We start from the raw sequence: 21137 nt of genomic DNA, 5'->3' as shown, positions 1-21137 counted from the left end.
CCTGAAAAAGTCAGCTACCTGCTCCTTGTCTGGCCTATTTTGGACAATAAAGGGTGGCTGTGGTTGTTCAGGTTTTGTTCTGGCCTCCTGTTTCTGACAGTGAAACGTGGGGGCCCTCAAAATAAGGTGAAGGGCTGAATTATATGTTTTATGAACGTTTTAGTGTTTTGGTGTTTTTTTAATAGCAGATAGGATACTCCTGATGGCAGCTAATTCCAGTTCCTTATAGGAACTGTCATACTTGCTGTGTACTGTTACCCATATAAATATGTTGTCTCTCCTTGAAGCCATGAATTCAGAAATTATATACTGTGAGGGTCAATTCCACCACCTAATTCAAAGAGGAAAAAAATTTTTTTAATTTAACTTCAATGGAATCTTTTTATATTTGTTGTGATACTTCATTTTCAAACAGTTTGTCTTTTCTGTTTGATTAATGAGGAAGTGTGACTTTTTTACTAAATCAGAAGCATTTTCCTCGTTGTTAGCATGAGCAGTTCTATCTTTGCAAAGTCTTTAATTTAAATGTGTGCTTCTGAATCAGTCCATCTTTCTGTTTAGACTAATGTGCAAATAACATTTATGCTTAGATTGTTCTGCCATTACTACCAGTTCATACAGAATTCACATGTTCCCTCCCCCCTGCCCAATGATTTTGCTGGTCATAAGGACTTGAAGTTCTTGGTTTTACTTGAAGTAGCATCAGTTTCCTTGCAAGCTCAGAGATGAGACAGAACAGTTTATATATAACTGGGATCTTTTGCTTCAATCTATCTTGGCATCAGTTCAGTAGATATAACCATTCAGAAATACACCACCCTGGCGTTATGGAAATAGAGCAATTCTTCCCCTCAGTTTTGCACAAGGTGGTTCTGCTCAGAGAGTTCCTTTCACCATATGCCTAGGTGAAAGTTGCTTTGCAAACCTTAACAACTTGTTCACAGATGCTGTATTACTGTCTGTATATCTGTGGTTGTGGGTATGCTTTAATAATAATTTTCTTTGTTCTCATGTACTTTCGTAATGCAAGGACTTTTTTTGTGTTCTAGATGACGTTGTCAGACTCGGTCACTACTTGTCTTTCTCCACCTGTGCATTATGTGATTTGCAAACTTGGATTTGAGAAGAAAGACACCTATGATATTAATAATTTTTTGTCTGAAAATGGTGAAGTATGTTGGCAGGCTGTTACAGAGCACATGTGTTACCTTGAATCAGGTTGGTGTTTACCTACTGTAGTAGTGATACATTTAAGACTGATGCAGAATCTCAGTACAGTTCATAGCAATCCTATGTTATAACTATAATCCTTAGTTATAACATATTATTCCAGTATAGTGTTAGCTTTGCTGCAGATTAGAGTACATACAGTTCATATCTACAAGGAGCTTTAAATTTTTCATCCACATTTGGTATTTGGTTATTGTTGGCTCCTAAGATTCACGTAATCTCTGCTACATGAGTAGCTGCTCCTTTGCTTCCTCATTCATCTTGGTTCCCAACTTCATGTGCCTGTACATAAGGGATTCAGTTCTGCTTCTCTCCTACCTCATAATGGCTTTCTTCTGTGTCGTTTATATCCCTTTTCCAGTAAATTTAAAACACTCTGGGGCCATCAGTATTCCTACTGTTGATTGCATTTTTGTTTCCCCAACTTTAGCTTGTACAGAAGTAATGTTTGGTTTCCTTTCTGTATGTAGAACAGTTTATAATTGTTTTTTAACCAAAACGAAGTATTTATGCCCTGATGAACTTGTTGAATTTTAATTTGCCAAATTGCAAGCTCTCTTATTAATTTCCAGAGATGGTAAAAATGAGACATGTTTCTGCCTCAAGCAATATCTTTCAGTAAATCAGAAGAATTTATTTTGCTATAAAAGTGTCCCACCAAAGAGGAGCAGTGATACCACTCTGTAAGGTACCACATCCATCTGCGTTCTTTGAAGGGTGTAAGTGGTGCAACTTGACTGATCACTCTGAGCCTGCACTAGGTTCCAGCTTGATTATGTGGAATTTATGTACTCCAGTAGGTTCTTCCCATTTCAACAAAACCAGAACATAATAATCCTCTTTACTTCCATATTTTCTTGCATTGTTTTTTTGGTTTTTTTTTATTTGGAGAAGGTACTCAATCTTATCTGGTTTCACACTGCACTTTTACTTTCTATATCTTATCTGTGTGGTTTTTTGGACAGTAAATTGTAGTGTATTAGTTGTGCTAAAACAGTCTGGATAAAATTCTCTGTGCTAAATATGTACAGAAGCTGTAGCAGGTTTTACTCCTTGTGAGTTTTAAAATATTGGACCTTCGGGAAGTTTGGTACTCTAATCACCTTCTGTTTTTCAATTTAAGATCAAAGTGTGGATTATATCAAAAGCATACGATCGTTAGGACCTGTATGTGAATCTGTTAATTTGCACTTCAAATCTCTGACCAAGGAGCAATTTGTAACTCAGTATGCATTATGGTTCCGCTGGACAAACTGCACAGAGGTATGGAAATGTCTGTTGAAAATTTGTATTTTGGCACATGAACCCTTTGTGGAAGTTTAGTGTAAGAACACACAAGAGATATCAATGAACCAAAATGCTTAGAATTTGTAACTAATTCTCTGATACGTAGTTGCTTCTAATTTTCCTGACTTTGTAATTAGATTTTATTTAAATTGTCACAAAGAGAACATGAGGTGCTTTGGGCCTGTTCTAACCTAAGATGGTAGGATTTTGTTTTTCTAATAATCTGTGCTTAATATCAAGTTTTACTGTTTAAAGTTATTGCTATAATTTTTATAGATGTGAGGCACTAGATACATTGCAACTAAAAATACAAGAGGTGCTTTAGGGCAGTTTCTTTCCAGGCATCTACATTTTTATCTCCTTGGCATGGTTTTCTTTCTACATTTGCATAGCAACTGTCACAGAGGAATATTTAGGTTTCTCTGTGCTTTTGACAATTTGATTTTTCCTTCTGAATATTTAACACAACATTCTTCCTCTCCCCCATCGTACAGTTATTTCTTGAAGTTTTTGATGTTCTACAATATACACAAACTACAGAAGTTGCTCTTGGCTTAATGAAACTAACATCATGCTTGGAGCGAGCCTTGGGTGATGTAAGTGCCAGTATGAGGAGTCTATTGCAGATTTGGTTTTATAAGATGGGAATGAGCTCTTGGATTTAATTGCATGTTGAAAAAGTGAGATTACCCTGTACAGTAGTAGTACACTAATAGTCCAGTTGTATTTTGAGTTGGACAGATTTCTTTTCTGGATCCAGTGTGCTAATGGAAACATCTTCTGGGGCTCCTTCACCTGTGCTGGTAGAGTTGCTCCTGTGAGTGCTGTTACTAACCAATTTCATTAAAAAAAGAGCAAAGTTTGCTTAATCAGTGTACGTATAGTAGGTTTTTGTTTGATTTATTTAACTGAAACAGTGAGCAGCATACCTTCCACAGAAGATCTGATGATGTAGTAACTTCTGTGAGGAGAATCAGGAGCATGCAGCTGGAAATGGGCTGCTAGATAACTTCTTTCCTCAGAGCTCTGTTCGCAGAGTGTACATCTGTTTAAATGCTTCGACACGAGTCTTGTACTGCAAAAACATCTAGAAGTCAGCTAACAACTTAAATTCTTGACCTAACTGATCAGCTGGATAGATTTGGGATCCATCTTGTAGTCCTGAATGTTTGTCTTGTTAACACATTCCCTCTTTCCTTTACCCTGTAGTAGTTAGTAAAGGTATGCACTCTTGTTAAGTTTAAAGAGTAATACTGCAGGAGTTCCATGACCAGCATGAGGCAAGGAGTGCATACGTAATACAACTTAGACTTAGGAATTCTGACTGGTATTAAGAAACTTGTATTCTGAATCCTTTTTGATGGAACGTGAATTAGGCTATGGTTCAACATTTGGTGATAGCACTGCTTAAGTTTGTTCAATCAGTCTTCACAGCTGTCTGCCTTGTTTGCTGGTATTCTATACGTTACGTGAGTGCAAATATTTGAAGGCCTAGTAGCAAGCTAGATTGATGAACTGGTCCAGGTACCTTTCCACCTTTTTCCCCTGCCCTCATTTTTGTTTTTCAGCTGGATCAGTTCCCTGATCTGCTTCACTGCACGACCACACAAACAGATGCCACTACTACTTATGGGCATGCAGATTAGGGAGAAGGGAGCAACAGCTGTTTTGAAAGGCTTTGTTGCTGGGGTATATTGCACGCAGATAAGATAAAATAGCTGGTTGTTGAATCTGTGTGAGGAGCTCTGAAGAAGGAAATGCCAGAGAAAAAACAATGGGCTAATTCACACCTGGACAAACCAATTTGCCCCAGTATGGGGGGTGATAAATTTTGAAGTAATGAAAAATTACCAAAGATTGGAAAAAACCGTCAGGGAGAATACAAAGAATGGAGGGCTTCATAGCAGTTGAGACTAGAAATGCTGAGATTGCCCAGCTAGGAAAATCTAGTTTAAGGAACAGCCAGAATCAGCAGACAAACCACAAGTCTCCTTCCTTTAACAATGACAGATCTTACAGATTTCTAGGGTAAGAATGAAGCATGGTGTCCTGGGCAGAGTTTATTCCCTTAATTATGTGTTCTTGTTGTGCTTCACTTTTTTTTTTTTTTTTTTTTTTGGAAGAGAAGGGCAGTACGTTTACAGACACTGTGAAAAGCCTAACTGTGGGAACATTAAGTAGGTTATCTACTCTTTCCTGATATGTTCTGTAAATTTTAATTTGTCATGAAATTACAGAATTTAAAGCCTTTTTAAGGATTTGGTGGGTTTTGTTTGATTAGTGTTTTTACAATAATGAAAATGGTTACTGGATGAAATAGTCAAGTTGTATGTTTGAAGTACAAAGAAGTATACTGAATTATTTATGTTATCTGTTTTGCTTGCTTTTTTAATAGGTATATTTACTGATTGGTAAAGATTGTCCTTTCCTTCTAAGAGACTTGCTTGCTTCTGAGCAGCTTGCAGTTGTCTTTGGACAAGCTGTAGTAAGTTCATAGTTTTGAAATAAGTAATAAATACTGAGCTGGTTTTCTTCTTGCCAAATGGCAAGTTTCCAAGCATAGCCTTTGCTTGTACTGAAGAAGAGTTTGCAAATTCTGTAATATGTTGGAAAAACTTTCATTTTATACACGTTACAGTCTGGGGGATATATGGCAAAAATAGTAAATATTGTAAATGGAAATGTTTTTAAAGGCAAGTTCATAAGTTCTTATTTGCTTTTCTGCATGAAAAACCTACATACATAAAATTTCACATATCTGTCAAGGGGGTGAGCAAGCTACAGTTGTCTGCCTCTTTCTGAGTTGCACTACTTGAAAATACACATCCTGCACTGGCTGTTTCTGATAAGCTGTATTCCCCTTCACCACCACTGTAGTAAGATGCTTTCTAACGTTTAGCACACTACAATTTTTCAAAATAGAGAAAACTAATTTGTTCATCCCCGTGTGCAAAAAAACAATAACAACAAAGTTCTGATGACATTTACACTCTTGTGTAAACAGAGTAGGTGATCTTTCTCATACAGTTTTACAAATGTAAATTCTTTGTTAGTACAAAATATTGGATGTGAACTGTAGAAGCTTGTATTGTTAGCCAGTCTAGTAGTGTTATAAGGATTATTTCTTGAATTTTGATGGCATGTGGAATAGTTCAATTCTTACAGTTAAAAAATAAAAACAAAGTTTCCCTTTTCATTTGATAGTGATCTGGGAATACAGATTTAAATGCAAATTCTGTATTTTATGTTAATTTGTATTAAATTATGGTGGATTTATACTACAAGAAGTAAGAGCTAAACTTGATCTCATTTGTTTGCCTATCATAACTGTTTGGAATGTTTATTAACTAGTTTTGTTCTTCCCATATTATATTCTATATCATGTACAAGTAAGCTGAAAGATTTCCTTTCAGAGAATACTGGGAATTGCAAATAATGAGTTGCTGTTACTGTGACAAGCTGTGGCCAGTCATCTTGACAGTAGAGATTGTAGTTTCTCAATAACTTCTGAAATTTTCTGTCAGGGAAAGATACAAGGTAATAAATAATAGATTTCTTCACGCAGTAATCACTTTCTTTATTAATTAGATGAATGTACTGAGGGTATTCATTGGATCTCCGTGTGGTCTGAATCTTCGTAATATTTTGTGGCATGGGTTTGCATCCCCACAAGAAATTCCTGCAAAGTAAGTTACCAAAAAGAATCTCATTTTCTTACCAGTCAGACTTGAGAGTGCTTAAAAACTGTTAGTAAAAGTTACTGCTCGTATTGAAAAAAATTAAGGGGGGGGGGGGGGGGAATGTCCAAAGGCCTCTGGCAGTATCCTGGCAGTTTTCCCCTGCTGCTGCTGCTGCTGCTGCTGCTGCTGCTGCTGCTGCTGTTTTTGGAAAGGGATTTGCATAGAATACTTCAGCCATTATAAAGCTGGTCAGTTTTAGGACCAGTGTTTTTTTTACAAGCAGGAAAAGCAAGAAAGCTTAGGTCTTTTTTTGAAACTCGGTTCCTTGTCTGTTAGGGCAGTCAGGAATAACTTGGAACAAAAGGCAGAGGAATGGGGTAGGAGGAGGAGCAGCAGCAGCCAATGTAGAATACAGTGATGCTCTTTTCCTAATTCTACATTGTTTTTTCGTGCTTGTGAATGCAATTAATTATTAAGTCCCCCTGCTGAAGAGATGGGGAGTGTAGGTTTTGGATGTTCTTTGACAGAGCAAAAAAACCCTTTGTCCCCAACCCACAAATGTTGATTCTTTGCAAAAGATTTAGTTGTATAAGCTTTTCTAATATATTATGGTATTCTCCCTAGATATTGTGCTATGCTGCTTTTTTTAACTGCAGGATTGGGTCAGTTGTTACAGACGTATCTTCTGCAAACTAAATGCATTTTAGTACATCGACCCTATGTGATCTTCGTTAGCTTAGATGAGCTTGATGTATTTCCAGGCAAGTATTTAACCATTAGCAAGTTTTTATTATGCTATGTTTGCTATTGTTTTATTGTCCAAAAGTGCTGTTGGAAAATAATGCATCTTCTAAGTTCTAAGATTGAATCTTAACTAAGATACTGGTATACACTGTCATTAGATGAATCAGTCATGCTTGTAGGACAACTTTTTAATATGTAGGCAGTTCCACTGACTATTGAATCAAAAATACTGCATTCTAAAATACTTGTAACACATTGAAACGTGTAACGTTACTGCCTCTAAAAGGCTTCAACTGTATGTTCCAGTTTTTTGATGATGAGAGTTCATTTCATGTAACAGTCATCTAGTTTGCCTTTACAAAATCTAATTCTTTCCAGAATCAGTGGGTTCCAGCTGCAAGGGTCCCTGCAGCAGTGCCCTGCGTCTTGCAGGGAAGGTAGTGTTGAAACAGAGTAAAGGATGGTGACACATCTTCAGTACACCGATGCTTTTCTCAGGGAAGGAGCTGAAGTGTCAGATTAAAATCTTCACATCTCCCTGGCTACAGAGCTTACTTGTTTATTCCTACTATTTTTAAAGCAACAACAGCATATGGGGAAACTTGGTGTCAATGATGGTCATGGTCAGTTTGTGCTACGTAATCAATTTGCCAGTGGAACATCTGTTCGCGGAACTGAGACAGGGCTTTTGGGAACCAAATCAAGCTGGTAACATTCCAATCATCAGGTAGTATAAATCCTATAGCTGTTGATTTGCTTCGAAAAAACACCTACTGCAATCAAGTTGCACTTGCCATTTTAAGCTTTCTCTTGGATAAGATATTTATAATGTGAATTCATAAGTGTGAGTTTCATTATATGGTAGCATTGAAGTATGAAGTGTTAATTTAGTACGCTAAATATCAGCACAGAAAATTGATAAAGTAGGAACAATGTGCTCATGTTCAAATGTTCATGCTACTGTACTGATTCTTACTGAATTAAAATGATTAATATATATTACATTTTTTTAAGCATTTGATGTAGGTGGAGAACAACTCAACAGAAGCTGGGTCCAGTTGCTGTGTAGTCTTTTAGTCTCAGTAAAAAGCAGCCATGACTTTTTAACTGGTTTTACTCTGTAATTTTATGTTATCACTAAAAATGCAATCTTACACACTCAATTTCTGATCTTAAATATGACTACCATTGCTCTTACATAGTTAAAATAAATTGTATAACTTTTAAGTCTACCTTTACAAATGCTGAAATAATCTTATATTTTCAGTGAAATATTAAGAATGAATTAGTAAACTGTAGATTGTGTGTAGTTTATCAATGTTGTTTTGCTAACTTGCAGATCTTAATCATGAAACACTTTCCATAGCTGAAGAGCTAGTAAGACTGTCCAGTTTTGTATTAAAAACAATGTTACCATTTTGGATGGCTGCTTTAACAGCTTTCAAGCAAAGCAGGTAACAGTTGATTTTATTTTTTTAATTATTTTTTTAATAGAATATAAAAAGAATATATTCTATATTTATAGAATAATAGCAACATTTGTAGATTCCAAAGCTTTTTGCTAAATCTGTTGCTTAACAACATATAGTTATGCATTGTTATGGTGGTCTCTCAGAAAGTTTGTGGACTTACTACTTTATTTTGTGCCAACTAGGATTATAAACTATATTTTGAAATCTAAAAAGAACTATTGCAGATGTAGCCAAAAAGGAGAGTTTTACAAAGCAAGTGGAAACAAATCTTCAGATATTAACATTTTGAGTTTAAAAGAAAAAAAGTACATTGTTTTGTTTTCCTCTCCCATGTTCCACCTTCTTGTAAGTTATTCTCATCTCTGAGCTGGTTTGAATTTGGTGGTCAGCTTCTGTTGGGCACAGGTAGTCATTTATTTTTTGTTTACAAAGTGCATTGCAAAGGAATTTTGGTCTGGGTTGTTTGGCCTGAGAGTGTAACTGTGAGATGGCTCTAATTTCCATTTGGATTATATTTATAAGGGGGGAAAACCCCTTTGGGTATCTCTGTTATTTTTTCAGGTATGCTGACTGTGTGATTCTCTTACTTCCTCAGCTGGAAGTTGGACTTAGATTGCTCTTCACTACAACTAATAAATGTCCAAATCGATTGCTAACAGCTGAGGTAAAATTTCTGTCTGAAGTCAATTATGCTTTAGTGCTAACAATATTTGCAAAATGGTTATTCTAGGAGCATATTGTCTAAACATTTACAGGTTTTCCCCCAAAATTTTTCAATCAATTGTGGAATATTATTTACGAATTTCCAGTAGAGTTTCATGAATGCCTCTTATTTTTTTGTAAAGATGTCTTCCAGTAAAAGAGGTCTGAAAAAGTACTTGAAGGTTAGTGTTCAGAAACAGTAGTTTAGGGTGGAAAGTAGATCATGTTATATTTATTTTTAAAAAATTGGCACAAAATCCAAAAGTCCCTTTTTTATTTTAAGGGGGGTTTTTTGCTATTCATGCACATCTGGTATCTCATGCAAATGAATAAATATAAGTTTGGTATACATGTCTAGTTAATTGCTTTCATTTGAAAATCAATTAATATTAATTGTCTTTTGTTCTAGCCTTCTGCCCTCTACACCACTTTCGATGAGGTACTTGTGATTTTTTTTTTTTTTTAATATATATCAATTTCAGAATTTAAGCACACGCATGTTTCCCATTACTAGAGACCAGAAAGCACTTTCTTGTGTTGGGTAAGACATTATTTCTAATTTTTTTCCAAATAGAAGATGATGGACAGTAAACATTTTAAATTTGGAATGCCCTAGAAAATATCAAAAAGAATACAAATTTTAATGAACAGATTTTAATTTTTTCTAAATGTTTTTATCTTGAAATTTTTCATCTCACAGAAACAAACATTCTGTCATTTTTCCTAGATTCAGTTATTCAAAATAAATACAAATAAACATTGCAAGCAGAAATGCTCAATTTTACAACTCTCTTGAATTATCTCAAATTGTCAGTAATAATTAGGCACCTTGATTCTTGAGTGGCGGAAGCAATTGCTTAAAATTAGGGAAACTAATTAATTTAGTTGGTGTTTTTTCTTTGATTGTTTGGCTTTCAATAATAAGTTTCTATTACTTTTTTCTAGATGCTAGCAAAGTGTTTGGATAATGAAGAAGTCAACCAGCTTCCTGCAGTTCTTCAGGAACCTGCCATGGCAAGTGTTTTGAAAGTTTTGTGGTTTGTTTGTTTCTTTTTTCTTGTTGTTGTTTTGTTTTGTTTGTTTTTAAATTTAGTAATATTTCATGCCTAATGCTCATTTATTTCACATAGCTTATCTCCAGCAGCTTAGAACCAGAAGCTTGTTACCCTTTTTCATTGTGAAGGATACAAAGTAGTACCTGACAAGCTATATCGGGTTAGGATATAAGACTATCTTTCTTTCTGAAATATAGAAGTCTCAGAGATATTTGTCTTTAGACTTCTGAACATCAGCTGAATGGAGCAGAAGAAAAACTGGTGCCTCATACAGGGAAAATTAAAACTTATTTCTGATTGCTTCTGGGACACATCTTACACTACCAGGGCAGATGGCACAAAAACATAGCTGCAAACCTACCAGAGCACATCCTGCATCTTGCCACCGAAACAGATAGTGAACATGAAAACTAGGAGTGTTGAATTTAGAGGCCTTTTGAGACTGTAGGGGAGACCTGAGTTTATTGTCCTGTTGCCAGAGGCAGTGGGGCTGTGGAGGACTTGGTACACAAAACTGAAGGAAATTTGTTGTTACCTCTCTCGAAATAGCATGTATGTTAGTTTTGAGTTTCCTCAGAAGCTACCAAGATGGGTGAGTTGCCCTTTTTTTGCTAAGAGCATAGTTTGCATTGTTTTTTCTGACCATCTAAGTGCCCCTTTCCTATAGACATGATCACATCCTTATCTTTCAGAGGTATTCTATATGCTGAATATATTCTATTCTGTGTGTATTCACATAGAATGGAATTCTATACACTTGGTGTATGTTTCCACAGGAATTTCTTTGGGATTTCTTGAACCACCAGGAGGGTCCACGTATAAGAGATCGTTTAAGCCATGGAGAGATCAATCTAGAAGCATTTCCCAGAGAGGTAGCTAAGCAGATAGTTGCATTTGCAATTACTCTTCTCTGCAGATTCTCAGATGAGGACATGTTTGCTTTTAAGGTAGGGATCAATATTACACTCTCAGAAGATTTTTTCAGTTGTTTTGGATGCCAAATCTGATTTTAGAGAGTCTTATGACTGAATCTTTCTTGACAGCAGCTTTTTGTGGAAATGAAGTATTCCTCCAAGTAAAAAATTGTGAAAGTATGTTTTTTCTAGTTTTGTAATGAAGTACAGAAAGTTTTCCAAAAGATTACCCTTTCTTACTGTACCTTAATTTATTTGCTTAACCACTCCTTATTCACATGGTTGATCCATAAATTATAGTGATTCCACTTAATTTTATTTGTCAAGTTGTATCGATACCTAGCCTGTTTATCTGCTGAATTATCCAAAAGGTGTATAGAACAGCTGTAGCTTAGCACTGAGCTATGTAATATTTGAGATTTTCTTTCTCTGAGACACTATAAATAATGGTGGCTCACTAATGGAGGTGTGATTTGTATCCACACTCTGTACTGTGAATTTGTGAACACTTTTTGTCTAGCAATACATGTTTCTCAACATTAGCAATTATTATATTTGCTCCCCCCGATTTCCTGTTAATATTTGGGATTACTTCTTTCAATATCATACAGCAATCTGTGAAATAAATCTTCCATTTATTGGTTGCAGCTCTTTTTAGTTTCTCAAGATATGTTGCATGCTGCTGCATTAAGAGAATACTTGGTTGCTTTTCTGTCAGCTGCTGTCAGGTTTCATAGTTAAAATGTGTCAAAGAAATTAAGCTTTAAACACTCACTGTGCTGATTACTGCTTTCAGCCCTCAGACATTTGGAAGTCTATATTGACTTCAGTACTATAGGTGGCTTGCATAAAATTAAGTGTAAGTCTAGGTCTGCATATGATTAGGACAGTTTAAAGAAACTGTTGTGTATTGTCTATGATTTTGTAAATCAGGAACATATGGTCATAAAACCACTGATGAACTGCGCAAGTTGCTACCGTTCTCGATTTCATCCAATTTCACGACTCAAGAAACAGGTAGGTACGTCCAACTGTGAAAGCATTTCAGTCCTTAAAATTGTGAATCCTTAAAATCGGTCTAATTGTTGTCTTCATGCTTTGATTGTTCTAAAAAGTTAAAATCTTACATATTTTTAATGAGCTTTTTATTTTTATCTTTCAGAATTTACAGGAATTTACAGTTGCTAAAATGAGATGTAATTAAGCACACTCCTATTGATGCAATTGGTGCTGTGTTTGTGCTCTAGATCACTGAGTAGCTTTGTTCTTACCTGAATGTTTGCTGTTCTGTAGTTTTCTTAATCTCCTTGTGCTTTCTTATGTCAGGAACACTCTGTTTGGTCATGTTTCTAAGAATCTTGGATTAGGCTATAACTAAGGTTTTTATTGTATGAAAGCCAGCTGATTAAGATTCTGTCATTGTAGCAAAATCTGCTTTCAAGTGTTGTGGTAGTTCTCTGCTGATCAGTTTATTAATTATTGAACTGCTTGAAGATGTTCCTCTCTTGATTTGAGATTGCAGTAGACATACTTAGTACTTTTCATTTTTGACAACATTCAAACTGTATGTTACAAAAGTCATGTTAGTTAATTTATTACATTAAAAAAAATGGAAGAAAGAATAGTAAATTAGTTTATTGAGATGATGTTTTAGCATGAAAGTGTACATCAAGACTTTTTGCCCTAACATAAACCTTAACAATTGATGTCGGCTTACACAATTATGACTAGTGAACAAGTAACTTGCTACCTGTTGCAGTTTTTTCTAAAATAGCCACTAAGAAAAGTAAAATATGTTGTCCTGTCTGTCAAAGACTACACTTCACATAACATTTTTCATGATACATTTTTGAGGTGCTGGCATGTATGAAGAGCATTCACTTATGGCCTGAATTGCCAACAGTGCCTGAGGAACACGTTCAAACGATTAAAGGGTATGTATATGCTATTACAAAAAAGATAGTTCTCAAAGTATTTATGAAGAATGGGATTTGAGATGGTGAAATGTCTCTTCAAATACTTTACTAGGAAGATAATATACACCAGAGGGGTTGTGAGAAGACCCCTTTGTTCTTTTTAGCTTGATCTGTGCTGTACACATCAGTACAGATACTATAAAGACAGTGTGCTAGCTTGAAGGGAATGGGAAGACATCTGAAACATACAAAGGTGTTAGTGACTCCATATTCTATTTCTGAAGAGATGCTGAAGGGGCTGTTAGGAAGTTAAACTAGCTTGAGTCCATCACAATAAAAAACCAAAAAAGATGGCTCACCAGATGTAAAACAGAAAATAATTGCTTATTCTGAAAAGGGCTTTGTAACCAAATCAGTGGAAGACTTTACATGAGTTATTACTTAGAAAAAGAATGTAACGTTTTCTTGTAATTTGAAAAGGAGGAAGTCATTAATAATATCACTGGAGGAAATTGTACTTGTTTAGAGCTGAGAGGTGAAAATTCAATGCATCCAGCACATACTAAATATGCTGCAGGATTTTGATGAATGAATAGAGGATTCAGAGGGGTTCAGAAGATTGTTGAGACTGAGAAAAGGTTGGGTTTAGTTGGAGAAAGAAAATCATGCTTATAAGGTGGAGGGAAAAGGACCATAATATCAGAGAATGAGAGCAGACATTGAATACACCGCTATCTAAAAAACCTGCATCTTGATCTATGCCATTTGAGAAATAGTAAGTGCTACACAGTTTTATCATCTCAAATCTTAATTTTTTTTCTTCTGCTTTTAAGGTTGGAAGGAAATGCTGGAGCTAGTACTTTAATTTTGATATCTGAAATTATATCTCAGTTGCAGCAATATATGCCCCAGAATTGCTATAGTTCAGATGATCCAATCAATAGTGTCCTAACAGAGAGGTGAGTTGGATGTCCTCCTGGTTCCTGCTGTCAGCTTCTACACGCAGCCCAACACAAGAACTCTCAAACCTAAGTTACTCATTTCCCTGTTTTTAGAACAATGCTTGAAATGTTGCATGCACTTTTCTAATGTTGCTGCTGATTTAATCTAAAAATCTTAAGAATGCAGCTGAACATCAACTTCAAAATGAAGATAAGACATTGTAGATTCAGGACATTATTACAATAGAGATTTTACCTGGAAATTAGCATAAAAAAATAACCATTTTTCTTTCAGACTGGGGAACCAAAATGTTTTAAATATTTATGTACTGATTAGATTAAGTTGGTTTTAATCTGTTTAGTGTGCTAAAACTGCATCAGAAATTCATTTTAATGTGCTTGGTGTGACAGCTGTGCGTGGCATTTAAAATAGTAATATGCTGCTACATAATTCTATTCTTACATGCTTTAGATTCCGAAATAGAAGCTATGTTGTTATACTTGTTGTCAGACTTGGAGGTATGTTAGTTCCAATTCTATCTGACTTGGAATAATGATCAAAACAGTTTGACTTTTAATTGGCACTCTTACAGCAGTCTTAAGAGTCCCATGACTGAATGAATATGTAGGAACAAAACTCTCCTAATCAAACCCATTAGGTGTGGGCAGGATAGTGCAAAGAGGTTTTTACCTGTTGCTTTACTTATGTCACGTGTGTGCCTTCTGTTTCCTACCCACCAATCTGTACTTTTCTCATTTATGAAAAAGAAGCCTAATTACTAAAGTGTTAAACCATTTTTAGAGTTTTCTGCCTTTATCACTTTTAGTCATTAATTTTTTGCTGTCTCAGAGATAATTTGAGCATGAGGGAGATTAAGAAACATTTCTGTAAGAACAGAGTGTTTAAAGTGATGTGTGACACATTAGGTTAGCAGATTAGAATATGACAGCAGAAAGATATTTGGGTGCTTTAACAAAGCATAATCTGGTGTGGTGTTGATTAAAACAATGGCCTCGCCACCTGCATTTTATGAAATGTTAAGTCTGCTTCTTGTTCTGCCCAGAAGAAAGACCACACACTAATGGGAGTACTAATTAATACCATTGGTTTGAGTGAGTTTTATTATGGTGGATGTTAATTCATTGTGAATTGAACTATGGTGGGAGGCTTCAACCACAACCCTGCTGTGATTTGATGTGTTCAGTGTATCATTTCAGCCAGGCAGTTTTGTTTATTGTGGTTGTATTTCTTTCATCTGAAATGGGAAACATATTTATCACCAGCAGTTTTGCATTTATATTCAGTAAAGTGATAGAGAACACAATCACTACCCCTACTACACAGTTCCTTGCCTTTTTTCAGTCATGAGGTAAGAGTAATCTGTTTCCAGGTTTTCTGAGTTAAAACATTATGAAACAAACCACACCGAATATGAAACGTATCTCATGTTAAATGCAGCTAACAAAAGATTGAAATTAACAATTCCTTCCTGTTTTGGAGGCTGTTGATTGAACTTTGTGATGCGCATATTTGCACGCTTTACTCTCCACGACCTGTTCTGGAAGTGTTGGTGGTACTCCGTAAAATAAGCGCACAGTGCCATCAAGTGTCTGAACAAGTTATTGCCAGCGCTGAGCTGAGATACAAACAGTGGATGAACAAGACTCTACATTCTCGCCAGAGGCATAACTATCTACGAATGTTGAACAGGTTGGCTGATGGATTTTCTTTACTTTGTGGTTAGGTTTATGAGAGAGTGGCTGCATGCTGCTGTTGCTAGCTTTCAGTGGTTTGTCTTAGAAGTTTAAAGTCAACAGTGTTCATGTGTTCTTGTTAACCATTTCAGAGTTAAGTGTCAACCCAGATTTCTGTTATGCAGTAATATTGAAATAACAAGAAAATCTCAAATTGGAGAACAATTTAACGGGTATTTTTATCATTGCTAGATTACTTCACTTTGCATTATAAGCTTTCAAATAAAAGTATCATTTAAATGTTAGATTGTATTTTTTAGTTGCTAGCTTTTCCTATTTAAGCATATAAATGCCATTCAAGTTTTATCTGAACGCAATACATTAAACTGATTTCAAGTACTTTAGTTCTGCTGCTTTTTGTCATTATACGTGGGTCAGCATCTTTATAGATAGAAGAGAGATTGTTTAGTATTCCATTAATTTTGTTCCTATTCAGAAGTGTTTTCCAGGAATTTATGAATCTACTTTAAAAATGGGAAAACTGTAAATATTGTATTCTTGGCCAGACTATGTTCCTAAAAATATTAAACATATTATTTAAGAAACATAGCTTAAACTGACAACTGATGATACATATTTGCAATTCACTCCACTTTGTTATCTGTGTAGTAATGAGTGCTGGTAAGGTTTCCTTTGGAATCTTAACTATATGTTTCTCTTTTTTTCCTCTTTTTGAGGTTTCATAATTTATAGTCTTTGTTTATAGTTTTGATATTTGCTCTGCTCTTTGCTGAAGGGCATTTCATAGTCTTTTTTTTTCACCCCACTATGCAATATCCAGCTATTTAGGATGGATGCAGAAGTCTGAAGAATTTTTTATATTAATGATTTCTATTTAATTTGGTTTAGTTTGTTTATTTTAAAATATTTTTGCTTATTTCTAGCATTAAATTTTTGTCTCCGGTGTTGCGGCTCATCTTAGTGTTGCTTACTCTGGAACTAGTCAATGTTCATTTGGTTTGTAAGAAGAATCCTTTTGAATATCAGCGGTATCTAAAGTGAGTATATAAGAGTTATTTTATGAAAATAGGAAGTTGTACACATTCCTTTTTGATCTGTAATATAAATCCTGTAGAGAAAAAAATAAAAAGGAACAGCATGACTTTTAGTACATTGTCATCCTTCTTTCTATCATTATAGCCATCGTTATATCTATTATAGTCATCATTGTATCTCAGACAATGTTTACTCAAGAACTAAAATAACTTAGTTGAAAATACATGGTCCAGTTACTCACATTTTAAATTTTTATTAGATTGTTCCTTAGTATAGCTAGAGAATGATCACACACTCAAAAAATATTAATATATAAAAGCTGTATTTAATATGTTGGTAACTCTACTCCTTGTGTGTCAGTTAACAGCTGGTTGAATATCATAGGCATTGTGAAAAATTTGACTGAGAAAGGACAGGAAGCCATTTGGGGAAAATTCACATTTTATCACTGCATTCTTTCTATGGCAGTGTTTAATTGCAGTTCTGAAAATCATTGCTTCTTACTGTGAGAATGAGGGAGTGGTTCTCTTCCAGAAGTAGAAGAAACCTTAATGTATTGATCATCCTGAGGGAGATTTGGACATATGGAGCCAGTAGCAGCTTTAAATCAGGCATTGAGGTATTTTTCTTTATTTCTTTTTTCTTTTTAAATCCTTTAATGAGTTTTTCTTCTTTGGTTTTATTTCTCATAGGTTTTTTAAGTCAGTCTTGCAGTATACTGAGAACTTGGTGACATACACAAGCCCTGAGAAAAACAAGTGGAATGAAACCATGGAGCTTACAAACAAGGCTTTGATAAAAATAAGGAAAATCAGTGACAGAAAGCTAATGTTAATGCAGCTAGCTGCATAAATTAAATGCGTTTAAGATTATTTGGACATTGTTATATCTTAAGAGTTCTGGAGTCCTCAAATTTGACAAGTGTAGTTCAAAGAAACTTCATCAGTCATTGTCAAATTTTGGATGCAAAATTTAGTCTTTTTATTAGAAGGTGGCTGTTGAGACTGGAGTTGAATGATCAAGCTTCCGAAGAATGGACTCTTTGCCAAATCCAGTGAAAAAGATTTACTGTGAGCTAAATCAGGATGATGCAAGTTCTACTTTAAGTATATTATGTGTTTTGTAGCTTGATTTTTTTTTTTTTCATAGTTTTCTGTTATACTGAAAATATCTAAGAAAAGAGTGTGAATAAAAGCTCTGGAAAATTTTAAATCCAAAAAGTAATTTTTTACTGCGAAATATACTGGAAATAATGTTAGACACTGTGATCAACACGTTAAGAAATGATGAACATTTAGCATAAACTAGTGCTCATTGGCAGCTGTGCTTGTTGTTACTAGTTCAAAACAGAGTCAGATCTTGCACTGAGGTAGAGCTGATAACACAGTAACCAGTTGTTTATATACCAGGATTTAAAGGAGGCAGGGTGGAACAACTTTTGCACAATATGTGTTTCTTTTGTTTAATTTTATCTGCTCATTCCCAATACATATCTAGTTAGTTAGTGAGTTAATTTCATGCAGATTAAATATGAACACTCACACGCACACACTCAGACACATATTTATTGTGGTTCAAAAAGTAATCCTCTTGTTGCACACAATATTCATTCGAATAATTTATTTTTTCAAAATAAATTCTCCCCCTTTCTCATCCCCAAAGAGTAGAATTTCAAAGGAATGCATCAGTTGAAAAACAGATACACAGAAGACCACCAATCTCTATCCGTTTGCTTTCTCCTATGGAGAGTAAAACCAGAGGGTAATGTCTGGAGAATGTTTGGCTCTACAAAGGATTAGAGATTCAAGTTACATTTTAATAAGGTTTCTTGACTGGAAATCACAGTGAGAGAATTACTAGTTTGGTTTATTCGGTGTGGGGGATGGATATAAACTAAGATCATATTGCTTCCTTTATGCTACTCTTGCAATCTTTTATATGTGTTGGAAAATGACAGTTACATTTCAAAGTTTTTTTTGTTACTGTGGAACTAAATGGTGTGAAGAAGTGTGAACAACTAGATAGAACAGATTAAAACTAGAAATAGAGAATAATGAATCCAATGCAGTGTATGAGTCACAGTCTGAAATTTCAGCTTTTTTTAACACCTGAGTTGGCAAATCCTAATTCTATTTTTGAAGACTTATTTTATACCCATTGTCTTTGCTCAGACGTGTTAACTTCTGCTAAGTGTAGCTTGATAGTGACATTTATGATGACACTTGCTTTGATGGTGATAAGTATTGTAAGGGGGTGGGTGATAAGTATTGTAAGGCAAAAATTTTATTTAAGCTTTACATATTTATTGTAGGAAAGAGAACAAGAAATTAAAACACAGGGTCATGGTTTAAAAGTACATAAACAGCTGACACGCTTTCCCCTTTTGAAAGTACATTCATGTACTGAAAAGCACCTTATAGACCATAGATGTATATTTTCAACAACGTAAGCTCTCCTTTTGTTGCTATATTTAAACTTTGCTGAAATGATCTTGCATGCTATTCTCTTCATATGCTTTTACCTAAGATGGAGCACATCGACAGTTTCTCCTTTACTAATTAGTGCCATAGATGTGATTTGCTGCTTTAAGTCTGCGGTAAGAAACATGACGGACTTCTGGCAATTTTGTCAAAGATGCTTTTCCAGTTTGTTTTCCTACCTCTGAAGCTCTCTGATGGGAATGCTGCTACCATCTATTGTTAAATCTGGAACAGACTGGGACAATCCAATTTATTCTGACTTAATGCTGTCATTTGCCAGTAGAGCTGCATGCGGGGCTTATGGTTTCTTCCTGCTGTTAAAAGACTTGCAGAATAGAGCTGCAGAATAAGTATATATTCTACAATGCACATTGAAGAAGAAATGGCAAGAGACGTGGTAAAGATCATGGGGTTTGTCCTTTATCAGTTACTTGAAATGACTTCTCCACTTCAGTTATTCATCTTTGCTATCTGTTTGGAGTCACTTTGAGTTTTAAGATATTAGAAAGAATCTTGACTCTGAACACTCAGTATTCCTGAGAGCAGAAGAAGCTTGGAATAACCAAAGACACCCAGTGGGTACACGCATGAGTAATGCTGACAAAACACATGACGCTTAAATGCAAGTGTTCTGATTTTTGTTGTCCCAAAGGGAATTAATTCTGGAGCTGAGCTGTCCAAAACTGCATAGTCATCCATTGGGCATTCAAGTAGTTGTTCAGTCTTTTTTCAAAATTCTTTCATTCTCGAAATTTTAAATATCTAGAATTGTACCAAAGAATGTTTTCTTGCAAGTGTGGTATTTCATCCAAGTATTACTTGCATCTGTTTTAATTGTTGGCTTTGCTCCCTGAGGTCTGCATTTTCCTGGAGCTAGTATTCACTCAATGAATCTGTACAGACATAGATGTGGAATCTGCAGCATCCTCTGAGGAAGGTGGTTGAAATATTTTGTTTACCTGGATAAGGCTGATGAGGGAGTGATGACTCTTCAGTCAGTTCTTCCGAGTTCAATTAATCAATTTATATGTGTGTGTGTATATTAATTAAAAACAGCTAAGAATTTGTTTCTAATAATTCCTGATCTTACAAGCTAATGTTAAGCATCCCAACTCAAAGAATTTATGACAGAAGTTTTGAAAACATGGAAGAAAATCGAGTATCCATCTTTTCAGCTAAGTCATTGGAATTCCTTTGCATCTTCTTGAATATCCCATCTAAATGAGAAGAGGAGCATCTCTAATCATTTTAGCTTTTCAGTAGTGAGCTGCAGTTCATCTGCCTGCCTCCCACCTGAAGGGGAGTTTTCAGGTGATAGATTGTATTAAATAATAAGAAACTGAATGCTCTTAATTCAAATTGGAATCGATATAGTTTTCAAGTAAGAGTGGAGATCCTTTGCTGCTTACATTAGAACTAGTGAAAATTAATGTTGTAGGAAGTCCTCTGAATCCATTGTCTCCATCATTATATGAACGTTCATACGCATAAACATTTGAAGAAAAGCTGATCTCTGAAATAATTATGTTGTAGTTGTGTGAACATTTGTGGGGTTTGGTACCTTCTAGGGACCATCAAGACGAACTAGAAGTTCACTGAGGTGAGCACTGCACAAACACAATGAAACATCAATTATGGTAGGCATCTGTGTGTGGAAACAAAGCTTGTCCATTATTTTGTCTCCGTCGTTCTCTAGTTGGTGCTCTCCACAATGATGATAGGAGGGGTTAGAAACAGAACCATGTGTTCTTATACAAACCTAGCACAAGTGGCTAAAAATACTTAAAACCTTTTTGGGGTTGTCGTCACTATTGCATTATAAAGAAATACTTTACATAAGAGATAGAGCAACAAATTTGATTTACTTTATCTTTTAATACTTATAATCTAGTGGTTTTCAAGTAGCGTGCTAGTCTTTGAACTGAACACATGGTGGCAGTGTTTGGTAATTCAAAATAGCATTAC

At 35.2% G+C, this 21137-nt stretch overlaps 1 protein-coding gene across 1 annotated transcript; it reads left to right on the top strand.

Annotated features, from left to right (window-relative positions):
- Positions 1-1091: 1091 nt before the first annotated feature.
- Positions 1092-17898, top strand: ERMARD (ER membrane associated RNA degradation). Its single transcript, XM_050895197.1, has 17 exons — positions 1092-1218; positions 2354-2493; positions 3012-3113; positions 4913-5002; positions 6106-6203; positions 6822-6958; positions 8281-8395; positions 8975-9077; positions 9525-9554; positions 10061-10129; positions 10947-11117; positions 12018-12101; positions 12939-13018; positions 13834-13959; positions 15443-15652; positions 16581-16694; positions 17385-17898. Exons 1-17 carry the CDS (start codon positions 1200-1202, stop codon positions 17542-17544), a joined length of 1848 nt encoding a protein of 615 aa, XP_050751154.1. The 5' UTR covers positions 1092-1199; the 3' UTR covers positions 17545-17898.
- The last annotated feature ends 3239 nt before the right edge of the window (positions 17899-21137 follow it).

Source organism: Gymnogyps californianus, chromosome 3 (genome assembly GCF_018139145.2).
Source record: "Gymnogyps californianus isolate 813 chromosome 3, ASM1813914v2, whole genome shotgun sequence".
Taxonomy (NCBI): Eukaryota; Metazoa; Chordata; class Aves; order Accipitriformes; family Cathartidae; genus Gymnogyps; species Gymnogyps californianus.
Note: the sequence above shows the minus strand (reverse complement) of the source record. Positions and strands in the feature narration are given on the sequence as shown.

What these genes read in the sequence shown, in the direction of transcription:
- ERMARD (XM_050895197.1), top strand. An exon ending in TGGAGCGAGCCTTGGGTGAT is followed by an intron (nt 3,114 to 4,912) that starts GTAAGTGCCAGT and finishes CTTTTTTAATAG; the next exon opens with GTATATTTACTGATTGGTAA. An exon ending in GAATATCAGCGGTATCTAAA is followed by an intron (nt 16,695 to 17,384) that starts GTGAGTATATAA and finishes TATTTCTCATAG; the next exon opens with GTTTTTTAAGTCAGTCTTGC.